Here is a 15438-nt window from a genome sequence, read left to right on the forward strand (position 1 = left end):
GGGAGGCGGAACCAAGTGCAGAGGGTGACACCAAGTGCCATATAAGAGCTCACTGTGGATGGCAATGCAGCAGTGGATTTTCACTAAGATACAACAGTCCTGCAGCCCTTAGATGAAATCCACCACAGAGGAGGATACATCAGCACTACTTTACTTTGCTTTGCTACCATTTTTTCTTACCTTGCTTCTTTCCTTGTACAATATACTTACTAATGTGAGGTTTTCTGAGCAACTTTGTACATGCCCTTTTATGGTGGTCCGAGGTGTTCCTGGGACTGGTGCATGCTATATATCTCGCACCTCTGCATGCACACCCCAAAAGCGGTGTGGTCTATCATAAAGGGGCATGGCCTCAGGGAGAATCCTGGTTTCATTCAATCTGGGGCATGGTCACAATTGGGAGGGGGTGTGGATTCACAGAAAGCCCATTATTGCACCACTCTGGGGGGTGCCCAGCATTTCCAGAGATGCTGGGCTGTCCTGGAGACTGGTCTGCTGCACTGCCAGCTGTTGTCACTGCGGATGAGCCAGTAATTTGGTGTCAGCCCCTTCGAGGGTGACACCCGGGTGCAGCTTGCGCCCCATAGTGACACCACTGATGGGGGTACTTTTATTTGTTCACACAGTTCAATAAAGGCCATACAAGACTCATAGACTGACTAGTATGCATCAATTGGTGTGTTGCAAAAAATAAGTAAAGACCAGCAAGTAAAGACTGTAGAGCTAGATAAGTAGGATAGAAAATAGGAAAATAAGGCAATGTTTCTATGTAATAAGTACACACAGAAAAGTAGTACAGATTACAATTTTAAGAGGACAGGTTACTAATAACCTCCAGCTCATATCATAAATCACAATTAAATACCCAGTAATCCAAGCACACCTTATGAAATAATAAAACGTTCATCTCTGTATCCAGAGTTAGACATCTAAAATTCTGCCACCTTCTCCATCTGCAGTCAATTGCATACCCCCTCCGAGTAAATAAAAAGTTGGCAAGAATGTCTTAGTGGGATTAGTAATTTAGTAAACGGAGAGCATTTGTAGGCCACCTTGTGCAATAATAGGATTTTTAATACCTACCGGCAAATCCTTTTCTCGTAGTCTGTAGAGGATGCTGGGGTCCACATTAGTACCATGGGGTATAGACGGGTTCACTAGGAGCCATTGACACTTTAAGAGTTTGAGAGTGTGGCCTGTCTCCTCCCTCTACATCCCTCCTACCAGACTCAGTCTAGAAACTCTGCCTGAGGAGACAGACAACTTCGAGAGAAGGATTTTACACAGATAGTGTCGAGATTCACACCAGCTCACACACAAGGCAAACCAAGCTAACTAGCTTGTAACAACCGCAACAGCTGAACAAGATTACTTACCAAGTAACAAAACAGTACGTAACTAAGAACTAAGCAGTACTGAACTAGGTAACCACTGCAGGATAACGAAGCGCTGGGCGGGCATCCAGCATCCTCTATGGACAACGAGAAAAGGATTTACCGGTAGGTAATTAAAATCCTATTTTCTCTTACGTCCTAGAGGATGCTGGGGTCCACATTAGTACCATAAGGATGTACCAAAGCTCCCAGAACAGGAGGGAGAGCGCGGAGGCTCTTCCAGAACTGATTGACCAAACTTTAGGTCCTCAGAGGCCAAAGTATCGAGCCACCCAGGAAGAACCCACCATACGAGTAGAGTGGGCCTTAACAGACGTAGGACACAGCAATCCTGCCATAGAATATGCATGCTGGATAGTGAACCTGATCCAGCAACAGATAGTCTGCTTAGAAGCAGGACACCCAAGTTTCTTGGGATCATACAGGACAAACAGAGTCCGATTTTCTGTGACGAGCAGTCCTCTTCACATAGATTTTCAGAGACCTTACAACATCCAAGGACTTTGATTAAATTGAGGAGTCAGTAGCAACTGGCACCACAATAGGTTGGTTGATATGAAATGCCGACACAATCTTCGGAAGGAACTGCTGACGTGTCTGGAGCTCAGCTCTATCTTCATGGAAGATCAAGTAGGGGCTCTTACAAGACAAAGCCCCCAACTCCGACACACGTCTTGCAGAAGCCAAGGCCAACAAAGTGACAGCCTTCAACGTGAGAAACTTGACATCAACCTCCGGCAGAGGTTCAAACCAATCCAATTGGAGAAACTGACACACCACATTAAGATCCCAGGGCGCCGTAGGCGGCACAAAGGACGGCTGGATGTGTAGAACCCCTTTCAGAAAAGTCTGAACCTCAGGAAGGGAAGCCAACTGTTTCTGGAAGAAAATTGATAGGGCCGAAATCTGGACCTTTACGGACCCCAACCTCAGGCCCATATCCACACCTGCTTGCAGGAAAAGGAGAAACCATCCCAGTTGAAACTCCACCGTAGGGAACTTCTTGGACTTACACCAAGATACATATTTTTTCCAAATACGATGGTAATGGTTAGACGTTACTCCTTTCCTAGCCTGTATCAGGGTAGGAATAACCTTGTTTGGAATGCCCTCCCGAGCTAATATCTGGCGTTCAACCTCCATGCCATCAAACGTAGCCGCGGTAAGTCTTGATAGGCGAACGGCCCCTGCTGTAGCGGTCCTTCCAAAGAGGCAGAGGCCTCGGCTATTCTCGCAGTAGATCCAGAAGATCCGCGTACCAAGCCCATCTTGGCCAGTACGGAGCAATGAGGATTGGCAGAACTCTTGTTTTCCTAATGAGTTTGAGAACTCTTGGAATGAGTGGAAGTGGAGGAAACAAGTACACTGACTGGAACACCCACAGAGTCACTAGGGCGTCCACCGCCACGGCTTGCGGGTCCCTCAACCTGGAACAATACTGCTGAAGCTTCTTGTTGAGACGAGAGGCCATCATGTCTATTTGAGGTACACCCCAAAGATCTGTTACCTCCCTGAACACTTCCGGATGGAGTCCCCACTCTCCTGGATGGAGATCGTGTCTGCTGAGGAAGTCCGCTTTCCAGTTGTCCACTCCCGGAATGAAGATTGCTGACAGCGCCAATGCATTTTTTTCTGCCCAGAAGATGATTCTTGTTACCTCTGACATTGCAGCTCTGCTCTTCGTTCCACCCTGACGGTTTATGTAAGCTACTGACGTTACGTTGTCCGACTGCACTTGAATGGCCTGATCTCACAGAAGATGGGCCGCTTGGAGAAGACCGTTGTAGACGGCTCTTAGTTCCAGAATGTTTATTGGTAGTCCGGCTTCCAGACTTGACCAATTTCCATGGAAAGTCTCCCCTTGAGTGACTGCGCCCCAGCCCCAGAGACTTGCATCCGTGGTTAGAAGGATCCAGTCCTGAATCCCGAACCTGCAGCCCTCCAGAAGGTAAGGTAATTGTAGCCACCAGAGGAGGGAAATCCTGGCCTTTGGCGACAGACGTATTCTCTGGTGCATGTGTAGATGAGATCCGGACCACTTGTCTAGGAGATGCAGTTGGAAGGGCCAAACATGAAACCTCCCGTACTGCAGAGCCTCATAAGAGGCCACCATCTTCCCCAGAAGGCGAATTGTTTGTATCACCAACGCTTTTTCCTCTGGGAGAAACACCCTCTGCACTTCCGTGTAGAGGATCATTCCCAGAAAGGACAACCTCCTGGTCGGCTGCAAATGTGATTTTGGAAGGCTCAGGATCCAACCATGTTCCTTGAGCAGATGGGTCGTGAGAACAATGGACTGTAACGGCTTCTCCTTGGACGATGCCTTTATTAGCAGATCGTCCAGATGTGGAATTATGTTCATCCCCTGTCTGCGGAGGAGAACCATCATTTCCGCCATCACCTTGGTGAATACTCTCGGCGCTGTGGAGAGGCTGAATGGCAGGGCCTGGAATTGAAAATGACTGTCCAACAGTGCAAATCGGAGATAATCTTGATGCGGCGGCCAAATCGGAATGTGGAGGTACGCATCCTTGATATCTAGGGAGACCAGGAATTCCCCCTCTTCCAGTCCTGATATCACCGCCCGCAGAGACTCCATTTTGAACTTGAACTCTCTCAGAAAGGGATTTAGCGAAAAGGTTTGAATAGTAACCTTTGTTTTGCAAATGGGGGGGAACTGGTACAATGACCTGTGCCTCCACCAACTTTTGGATTGCTTCCTGTAGGATAGCCCTGTCTGCCAGCAAAGCTGGCAAGCCTGACTTGAAGAACCGGTGAGGAGGGAGATCTTGAAACTCCAGCCTGTACCCCTGGGACACAATATCCAGCACCCAGGGGTCCAGGCCGGACAACATCCAGACGTGACTGAAATGCCTGAGTCTCGCCCCCACTGGTCCCACCTACAGGCCGCTTGGTCCACCATCATGCTGAGGACTTTGGCGTACCTGAAGCAGGCTTCAGTTCCTGGGAACCCGCAGCAGCAGGTTTCTTAGATTTTGGCCAATCTCCTCTAAAGAAGGTGTTGGACAGCTTGGCCTTTCTTGTTTTAGCAGCCCGAAAGGACTTTGATGCAGCTGAAGAAAAAGACTTCTTCATAGCAGGTCCAGCTAAGGGAAGAAAAGGAGACTTACCCGCTGTAGCCGTGGAAATCCACGCATCCAACGCTTCCCCAAAAAGAGCCTGACCTGTGTAGTGTAGGGTCTCCACACCTCTCCTGGATTCTGCGTCGGCAGACCACTGGCGCAGCCAAAGTCCCCTGCGAGCTGAGACAGACATGGAAGATATCCCTGCAGCCATGGAACCCAGGTCTTTCATGGATTCCACCATAAATCCTGCAGAATCCTGAATGTTACATAAAAACAATTCAACATCACTCTTATCCATTGTATCTAAATCCTCAAGTAACGTGCCTGACCACTTTACTATAGCTTTGGAAATCCATGCACAGGCAAAAGTAGGACGCAGTATCGCTCCTGAAGCCGTGTATATGGATTTGAGCGTAGTGTCAATTTTGCGATCAGCCGGTTCTTTTAAGGCGGTAGATCCTGGAACAGGTAAAACCACCTTTTTGGAGAGCCTGGACACAGATGCTTCCACTATGGGTGGGTTTTCCCATTTTTTCCTATCCTCCTCAGGGAAGGGGAAAGCAACCAGAACCCTTCTTGGGACCTAGAATTTTTTCTCTGGGTTTTCCCAGGCTTTCTCAAATATAGCATTTAATTCTTTAGACACAGGGAAGGTTAGCGAGGCTTTCTTATTGTCAGTGAAGTAAGCCTCCTCAACCTTCTCAGGTGTTGTATCAGCAATATTCAACACATCTCTAATAGCCTCTATCATCAACTGCACCCCTTTTGCAAGAGATGCCACCCCCCTCAGCACATCCCCATCACCGTCTGCCGTGTCACAGTCGGTAACCGTGCCATCTTGCATAATCTGGGCAAGAGCACATTTGTGGGAACATACTGTAGGGGGTCCTGAGGTAACAGATCCGGACCAAACTGCCATAGAGTTCTGTAAAACCCGAGCTGCAGATTCATTCTGTGCAATCCTAGTAGAAATCTGAGAAGTCATAGTTTTAATAAAGGATAACCACTCAGGCTCCCTTGTTGGTATCTGCTCTAACACAGTACAATCCTGATTACATGGAATGGGATCATCCTGAGAGGACATGTCCTCTGCAGCATATGACACAGAGTCCCTGGACATAGCTTAATGGAGACCACAGACACTCCACACACACACACACACACACACACACACACACACACACACACACACACACACACACGGAAGGGCAGACAGAGTTTCCCCCCAAGAATGGCAAGAGAGACACAGAGATTGGAGCCAATCCACACACAGCGCTAACAGATAGGGAGACCCCTAACCAGCGCTGACTGTGTCCCTTAATAGGTTACACAGTCTGTACACAGCCTCCCCGTCCCCTTCTACAACCCTCTGGTACCGTAACAGATAGTTGGAGTTGATGTGGAGGGACAGCTCTCACTGACAGCGCTTCTGCAGGCAGGAAAATGGCACTGAACACTGCTGGGTCCGCTCTGAGGAGAAGCTCCGCCCCCTTACATGGCGCTGTCTTCCCGCTCTTCTGAAGATTATACTGGCCTGAGGATTCATGCTGGCAGCGATCCTGGGACCCTGACTGGCTTTAGTGGTCAGTGTAGGTTGTAGGCGCTGGCTCAGGGCGCTCCTCACAGCGCCGCACTATGTACCACTGAGCCCCGGAGTGCAGTTAGTACTGCGCTCCATACCCTGTTGCCGCCATCTTCACACCGGCTTCCCGCTTGCTAGGGGGGCTGGTGACTGACTCGCCACTGATCTTCTGGCTCTGTAAGGGGTGGCGGCATGCTGCCGGAGTGAGCGATCCCCTGTGGCGGGGAACGTTCGATCTCCTCAGGAGCTCAGTTTCCTGTCAGCGGAGATAGTGGCTCAGATCCCGCAGGGCGGACACTACTCCCCCCTTAGTCCCATGAAGCAGGGAGGCTGGAGTTTCGCGGAATGAAGCGGTTGCGTTGTGACGTCACGACGCAATCGCATCATTCCGCGAAACCCCGCCACCCCCAGCAGGAGTACTCGGGAAGAGGGAGGAGGGGGAGACAAGCTGGAAGGAGGAGGCGGCCAGCGTAAGGGAGGAGAGGTGGCCCGACCCGAAGAGCGGGAAGATCCTCTTCATATGTAAGTAGTCTCTCTCTCCCCCCCCTCCCTCTCCCTTCCTTCCCCCCCCACTTGACACTTGCCTGCCATACTGTGTAAAATGGGGACACTTGCCTGCCGTACTGTGTAAAATGCGGACACTTGCCTGCCGTGCTGTGTAAAATGGGGACACTTGCCTGCCGTGCTGTGTAAAATGGGGACACTTGCCTGCCGTACTTTGTAAAATGGGGACTCTTGCCTGCCGCACTGTGGATGGGGGGAGTTAGGAGACCATCCCTCACATGCACAGCCTCTGTTCACTGGGAGAGAGGGACACGGAGCATACCGGCAGCTCACAAAGCACTTGGTATGCCCCCCACAGCCGCGAAAACGGGGCCATGTTCCGCAATCATGGCACTTCCGTGAGGCCATGCCCCCTACCCATGAGGCCACACCCACGTAGGTGCACGTCTGTGTCCCTCCTTCCAACTTTCTAAAGTTGGGAGATATGCATTTTATTATTAATAAGAAATAGATGTTTCCATGAGACAATGGTGACCTACAGTATTGCATATTAGTAAGAGGCCCACTTCCACCCTAAAATAATGCATCTGTGCAAAAGATAATGCCAGTACACTAATACCAAATTCTTTCTATTTTCTGTGCCAGCATCATATTTTGAAAGTCATCACCAGATATATGGCACCAACGCAGTGAGGCCAATGACTGGGGATGCACTGGCTAGTATAACAGCCAGATTTACACACACATTTATGATTTGGTGGTGAGACTCTGCCTCCCCTGCCTACCCAGACTGCACATCACTACAACAATGGCAGCCTGGTAAGACCCTGTTTAGGGTGCAGTGCAAGTGTGCATCATGAGGTCTTCGTTGACTGAAGGGCTCATGTACACAGTACAGCCTGTAACCATTATAGATATACCACAGGAAAGAGGATTTCAAAACTGTATTTTTGCTATTTGATAACAACCCATTTTGTTCAGAATTTATCAAGCATATGTTATTTCTATTAAGATAAATAATATATATATATATATAATTTAACTCCTACTGGAAAAGCTAATTAAACCTAATCAAAGTTATTAATATCCTGAGACGGTATCTTACGGCTGTGTTCCACAGAGCACACAAATAACCTCAATCGGATTACAGTAGTTTCCATTTTCATCAGGAACTTCTCTCTGTGACTCACTCATCTACTGTAGCTGAGGCCCACTCATATTTCACAGTGTTATAAAGAGGACATAACATCACTTACACAGACCTTCATGGAGTCAACTAAACCTCCTATCAAGAAGTCTGCAACAGTGGATCAGTCAAATCAAAGAATGAAATAAATAGATGATGAGAGGTATGAAATTGATGGCATGAAATTTATTCAACACATACAGCATATTAACATGTACTGTGTGTTGGCTACTCACAAGATAATAATATACCAGCCAAACTAACGATATTGCGATCATTCATCTGTGATTTTATTATACATTGAGATGTTTTAAATAATTGTTACATATTGTATTGGATTTCCTACTGAGCTGAGAGATACGTACTACAGTTTAAACAAAAAAGCCAGTGGCATCACAAGAGGGACGCATGGGGTGTATTCCAAACCGGATGACACTATCCGAGGGGGTTACACCAAACTAGAAGAGTTATTAAGGTTCTTGCCTGTCAAGAAACAATTAGTCCTCAGTCTTTGCTCCCAAGTCCACGTCCTACCTACTGTAGTTTGTCAATTTTATTGCCTGGTATTCTCCAGTGGTGTCACTGTACGTTTAATGTAGCATTCATCTGTCATGTTTTATTGTTACTGTGTATATATACCCAGTACTGCGCTATGTAAACTTTGTGGTGCCCTAGAAATAAATGCTAATAATAATAACTGCCTAATTGCCTTTCTCGTTAAGCTCATTAAAAGCATTAACCCCTTAATTCTCATAATCAAACCCAGTTCTCCTAACTATCCCCTTAGTCTTAAAATTATCTTCCCTCAATTATAACCCTTCCCCCCTCAAGTCCCACTCACCTGTGGCTGATCCAGTATTTTTGTGTGTGCTGCTCCCACACAGCGCAGGAGAAAAGGGTCCTACTGCCACATGTTAGTGAGAGGGACCCATAGAGAGGAGGTAGTGGCTGTGCATTGCAGCAGTAGACAGCATGGTACCAGCCTGCACATGTGTCATTTTAATATATGGGGTTGTGGGAGGAGGTTTGTGCACTGGTGATCTGTCACTGGGTCCAGAGAGCCCGATGAGAGTGGCCCATTCCGCATGCCACCTCTGGGATGCATCAAGTAGGGCTGTGGAGTTGGTATGTAAAGCTTTCTACTCCAACGCCTCTATTTTACCACTCTCCAACTTCAACTCCAACTTCTTCATAAATTAAAAATTTATATTTTATTGTATCTTAATTCTAGCTAACCTACAATTTGAACCTTACAGTAATTAGAGTGATGTATAATATGTTGTAGGGTACTACAGAGTAACCACATCTGCCAATACATGATTTCACTAAGGTTCAACTTCAAATTAGAGATGTTATTGATTTATGGAATCATATTTATGAATATTAATATTTAATATAACATATATGGTTATTAATATATGGATATATTTAAATTAATATGCGTTATCATATATATCTGCAAATATATTATGTCAGGCTTACAAATTAATTGGCTGATAAATATATGCAGTCCTTATATATATATGACTTATGAAATTATGAAGTTAAGATTCCTTAAAGAGAGTTCAAGCTTGAATATTACCGCTCTTTTTATATGATTCTTTATTTACAGGCAGATCAAATCGTACAGAATAAGATATACACAGTAGTGATATATATACTAATTATAATTATATTAAGCTATGCTATGTTTCCTTCGTTACATAACATAAAACAACATGACATAAGTTTCACAAACAGTTTCAATTATTATCATATTTATACTTGCAAGTTAAAGATTGCCATCCCAAGAATCATTCCTTCTGCATGTTCTCCGTGACTTCTCCTCCTGACTGACTTCCTTCCTTCTCCTTCTTCTTCTCCCTCTCCCTCTTCCTTCTAACTCCTAACTACAAGTCTGGTCCTTTTATCTCATATTTTACCAATTCAAACTATCATATTCTCATAGTTTCCAATGGAATAGGTAATTATAGGTTTGTCAGATTCCAAGGTGTAATAAAACAAACATTGAACTGGGCTGTCGTGTCCTGTTCACGGAGGCATGGTGTCATAAAAGTGTGGTGTCCACACTGCCTTAAGCAAGTATAGTATTGTAAAATCTGGAATGTCTTTTCATCCAAAGTTCTGTTGTATTGACAAGTTTTCCTGGGGTCGGTTACACAATGTTTTATCAATGGATGTGATCTCTTTTCATAGTAGTTAATTTATACTCCCTAGCTTTTAACCTTCACTGGACAATAGACAAACCAGTAGATTCTGATCTACTGTAAGCACACCTGTGAATTCCAATGACCAACAGAGCTCTGTCACATACCTATTATCATTTATGGCCTAATACCTTTTCTCTACAATGACTCTTGATCTTACTGTAACCTCTCTGGCCTTATTTATGACTAGAGCAGAATAAACCTGTTCCCTACACTATTTTTTACCATCTTGCTGTAAAACACAAATATACAGTATATCTATATAAACACATACACAAACCTAATCTCTTAAATCAGCTAAACATTACCTCATACATTCAAACTTATTTCATATCTATTCCTTACTATATATATCCAGTATACTGTCCACTATGGTAACATCGCCTATTTATAATGAATTATATTTTGATTCAGACAATATCCATTGCCCTAATATTATACTAAGTGCAGACAATTACCTATAAGGCAACAGTCGCCCCCTTGTGGCCATGAGAAATTCTTTTGATTGGCCACACATTAAACTAGCGTAATTGCTTCCAAATACATTTCAAAATATTCCTTCAAACATAACTTTCGTTGTAACCATAATATATACCATAAGTGTAATAATAATAACCATTATGATTTTAAAAATCTCTAAAAATTCTTAGCTTACCTAACCTTATTCTACTTTTTAACTAAAGCAGACAAAACTGAGGTTTTTATTCAGTATTCATGAGGAAAACTAATTTCTACAGACATTTGGAATACCATAGCCCAATTGTAGACCTTTTTTCTGTATCTGGATCAGTACATTTGGACATTTTTGCTGTTCTTGGCTGTAGCAATTTACTGGGATAAGACTGTCATCTGCGTGGTTTGCTTGCAATTGGAGACGCCTTGCGTCTGCATTATGGAGGCAGTTGAAGTAGAATTCTTCATAGCAGCTGCTCCTTTGCTTGCCATTTCGCTGTTTGACGCAGAGGGCTGTGTATTTTGCGTACTATGATCTTGAGTTTGCAACTCAGTACTTGTGATGACCCTCGGTAATGGTCTTTATACAGTCTTTAGCCTTGTGCGTCCTTTAAATGTTTTTCCAATGCCGCAGTTGTGACAAGTGTCCATATTGCTTTTGCACAAACAGGTTGTGATTTTGAATAGAACAGGCATATATGAAACAGTCTTTTTTTTTTCTTTCTTTCTTTCTTTCTTTCTTTCTTTCTTTCTTTCTTTCTTTCTTTCTTTCTTTCTTTATTTCTTTCTTTCTTTCTTTCTTTCTTTCCTTGCTTGTTAATAGTAGGTCTTAATTGTCTTCGGGCAATAGTACCACAAATGGCTGTGAGTAGTACACCTACTCTGTTCTGTATTTCCTCACTGAATAAATTACCATGCAGTCTTAAATCTCCTTATTCTACCTTATACCTATTTATACATCTCAATCTTACATAACCTAATACCAGTTTAACCCATATAAAGGCGTTTTCTATCCTACCTATATTTTGACTAATAATTATTTAAAATGCTTTTGATGTGTATATAGTAACATCCTATCAATACAATAAATGAATATAATTTTGCTTCAAACAGTTATTAAATATCATTTAGGAATGGCTTTGACTAAATCTAATTCCATCCAGTATTAGATATTTAATTACTTTTGAAGCTTTTACGAAGGAAGCATAGGTAGTATCTACTGTGTAATATAAAAAAAACATAAAATATTTACAAGGTATATAATACAATGATATAATATATATATATATATATATATATATATATATCAGACAAATGTTTACATATATATTTGATTAAGGTATATGAAGGGATGAGACAGTTCTGTATAATCACAGTGATGAGATGTGCTGTACACTGTTGTGGGGGTGTACATGTAGTTTGAAAGACAAGTAATGATTACTTGTGATGAAAGGGTCAATGAAAACCTTCCCCTTTCTTGTGAAACTGGAAAACTCCTTGAGGATTTGTCCATATATCAGTCTTTAGGGATGCTATGTAGATTTTGCTGGATAGCAGCGATGAAAGGGTTAATGAAGACCTTTTCCCTTGTAAATTGGAGTCTTTTTTGGAGTCTTGCACCATTCTGTATACAGGTTGCCAGGATTACTATGAATCAAACAAAAAGACATACAATGAATATCACAGATATTTATACAGTGATTTAACATACCGTGCTATGCATTCTGTCCTATCTGCTGCATGTTATCAGGTACAGAATTTACAAATGTGTCTTTAAAGATTGAATAACAAACAAACAATTGTTTCTGGCCTGTGCCAATCTTTCCTGTCACATTGTGTGTCAATGACAGCACAATTGTCGCTGCAGATATGATGCAGGTTTAATTTGGAAACTGTGGCTGTTGGAACATCAAAGCAAACAATGGCTACATTGGATCTAACAAGTAAAGGAATGATACTACCGTATTCACTTGTGACCATACTCCCTTGTGATGCAGCCTGGTCCCAGACTGTCTCCAACCATAGCGTTTGCTGCTTGGCATGGCTTCTTGGTCTTGAAGCATCTTGTATTTCCTGAAAAATATTCTTGTGGGGAGAGAAACTTGTTAGACTTTGCCAAATATGTATTGCAGGTCCCAGGTCTTTCTGTCTTTCCACACCTGTAATAAAATGGTTATGGCACCAGGGCATAAAAACACTTTCATCCTGGTGATCCTTTTTGTCATTGTTAATTGGTGTGTGGTTTGCAGAATGACACTCTGCATGTGGTCTCTCTGAGAGCATGCAAACATTTGCACCATCACTAGATTTCTCTGAGTGTTGTGTGGGGGTTACAAAGGTTTGGGAACTTTGTTTGTAAACATGCATTCCTGAATTAATTTCATGGATTTTCCCTTTAAACATGTTTCCAGGTGAATACATTTCCAGGTTTGCAACTCTGGTTGCCATGGGAGTTTTCACCATGGGGAACTTCTTCACCCCTGTGTGCACTGTACTGCAGCTATCAGTGTTTAAATCTGCTGACAATTCACCTTTGCCTAAGGGCATAACAAATTCTTCATTTACATTGGGAACTCTGAGAGTGTATTCAGCAGAATACTCATAATCTGAGTTACAATGATCTTCCCCCTTACTAGAAACAGTATAGGGGACATCTCCTATTGCTGCTACCTCCTTTACATTAATGTGCTGTCTGATGATAGACACATCCGGCACATTGCTACTTTCTTCATTTACCAAAGAGGCTGTTCTGCTGGTGGTCTGTGTGACCATAGCAGACTCTGTGTGCTGCACATGGACAATGCTGTCCTGAGTCTCACCTACATCTACAATGTTCTCCCTTGTACTTCCTTTTATCTCCTCCTGAGAGGTCATGACAGTTTGCTTACAATCTGCCAGGCTTTTTGCTTCTGCCCCAAACTTTTTCTGTTTATTTTTCTGTTTAAGGGACTTAAATAATGAATGCATTTTTGCATTAATGGTCAGGCACGCCTTACGAAGACGCGAACCTGATTCTTCTTTACATTTCTGTTTGGCTTCTAAAGCCGCAGTTCTGCGCATTTTTCTTAATGCTACAGAAAACTTTTGCATTTTTAACATTGCAATCATTTACAATGCTAAATTTTTATATTCTTTGTTTTTAGTACTGAAGGTATCCTCTCCTTAAGATTGACCGGTGTCTTAAGGTTAAACTCTAATACCTGGTACATTTATTCATTTATTTGGAAATACTCATTTCCACTGTGCACATTTTCTATTCTAGGCCTTTAAATTCTTTATTCTCATTTGTAACCTATTCCACTGTGATCTTGTACTTTGCCAGCAGGCTTACAGCCATTGGTGCTGCTTCCTAATAGATATTATGTTAGTTAAAATAACGTATATTGCACTAACACATTTATCCTAGGTTATACAGAATACAAAATTGACATTACACAATGGTAATAAATTTTCATAGATACATCCCCACCGTGATTCTGCAGATTTGGTAGCCAGCTTATAGCATTTGCTACTCCTCATAAATATTATAAATCAGATAATCAGATTCAGTAATAACAAGTCCAATTCGTGGTCGCCAATATTGCTTTATGGAATCATATTTATGAATATTAATATTTAATATAACATATATGGTTATTAATATATGGATATATTTAAATTAATATGCGTTATCATATATATCTGCAAATATATTATGTCAGGCTTACAAATTAATTGGCTGATAAATATATGCAGTCCTTATATATATATGACTTATGAAATTATGAAGTTAAGATTCCTTAAAGAGAGTTCAAGCTTGAATATTACCGCTCTTTTTATATGATTCTTTATTTACAGGCAGATCAAATCGTACAGAATAAGATATACACAGTAGTGATATATATACTAATTATAATTATATTAAGCTATGCTATGTTTCCTTCGTTACATAACATAAAACAACATGACATAAGTTTCACAAACAGTTTCAATTATTATCATATTTATACTTGCAAGTTAAAGATTGCCATCCCAAGAATCATTCCTTCTGCATGTTCTCCGTGACTTCTCCTCCTGACTGACTTCCTTCCTTCTCCTTCTTCTTCTCCCTCTCCCTCTTCCTTCTAACTCCTAACTACAAGTCTGGTCCTTTTATCTCATATTTTACCAATTCAAACTATCATATTCTCATAGTTTCCAATGGAATAGGTAATTATAGGTTTGTCAGATTCCAAGGTGTAATAAAACAAACATTGAACTGGGCTGTCGTGTCCTGTTCACGGAGGCATGGTGTCATAAAAGTGTGGTGTCCACACTGCCTTAAGCAAGTATAGTATTGTAAAATCTGGAATGTCTTTTCATCCAAAGTTCTGTTGTATTGACAAGTTTTCCTGGGGTCGGTTACACAATGTTTTATCAATGGATGTGATCTCTTTTCATAGTAGTTAATTTATACTCCCTAGCTTTTAACCTTCACTGGACAATAGACAAACCAGTAGATTCTGATCTACTGTAAGCACACCTGTGAATTCCAATGACCAACAGAGCTCTGTCACATACCTATTATCATTTATGGCCTAATACCTTTTCTCTACAATGACTCTTGATCTTACTGTAACCTCTCTGGCCTTATTTATGACTAGAGCAGAATAAACCTGTTCCCTACACTATTTTTTACCATCTTGCTGTAAAACACAAATATACAGTATATCTATATAAACACATACACAAACCTAATCTCTTAAATCAGCTAAACATTACCTCATACATTCAAACTTATTTCATATCTATTCCTTACTATATATATCCAGTATACTGTCCACTATGGTAACATCGCCTATTTATAATGAATTATATTTTGATTCAGACAATATCCATTGCCCTAATATTATACTAAGTGCAGACAATTACCTATAAGGCAACAATGTGCACCGGAAATTTTTTGGGTTTTGTGTTTTGGTTTTGGATTCAGTTCAGCGGCCATGTTTTGGATTCGGACGCGTTTTGGCAAAACCACCCTGAAATTTTTTTGTCGGATTCGGGTGTG

The 15438-nt window shown here is 42.3% G+C and overlaps 1 protein-coding gene across 3 annotated transcripts in view; it reads left to right on the top strand.

Moving 5' to 3' along the window:
* The first annotated feature begins 7769 nt into the window (after positions 1-7769).
* The window catches only part of FHL2 (four and a half LIM domains 2), a 159345-nt gene continuing 151676 nt past the window's right edge, over positions 7770-15438 (top strand). For 2 of the 3 annotated variants that reach the window (XM_063953411.1, XM_063953412.1), the window contains exon 1: positions 7770-7915. Coding sequence is in view for 1 of the 3 variants with exons in the window: in XM_063953410.1 (XP_063809480.1) it covers positions 7906-7915 (10 nt within the window). In the remaining 2 variants the exon portion in view is untranslated. The remainder of the gene's footprint in view (positions 7916-15438) is intronic. The other variant, XM_063953410.1, reaches the window with a different exon arrangement.

Source organism: Pseudophryne corroboree, chromosome 2 (genome assembly GCF_028390025.1).
Source record: "Pseudophryne corroboree isolate aPseCor3 chromosome 2, aPseCor3.hap2, whole genome shotgun sequence".
Classification (NCBI taxonomy): domain Eukaryota; kingdom Metazoa; phylum Chordata; class Amphibia; order Anura; family Myobatrachidae; genus Pseudophryne; species Pseudophryne corroboree.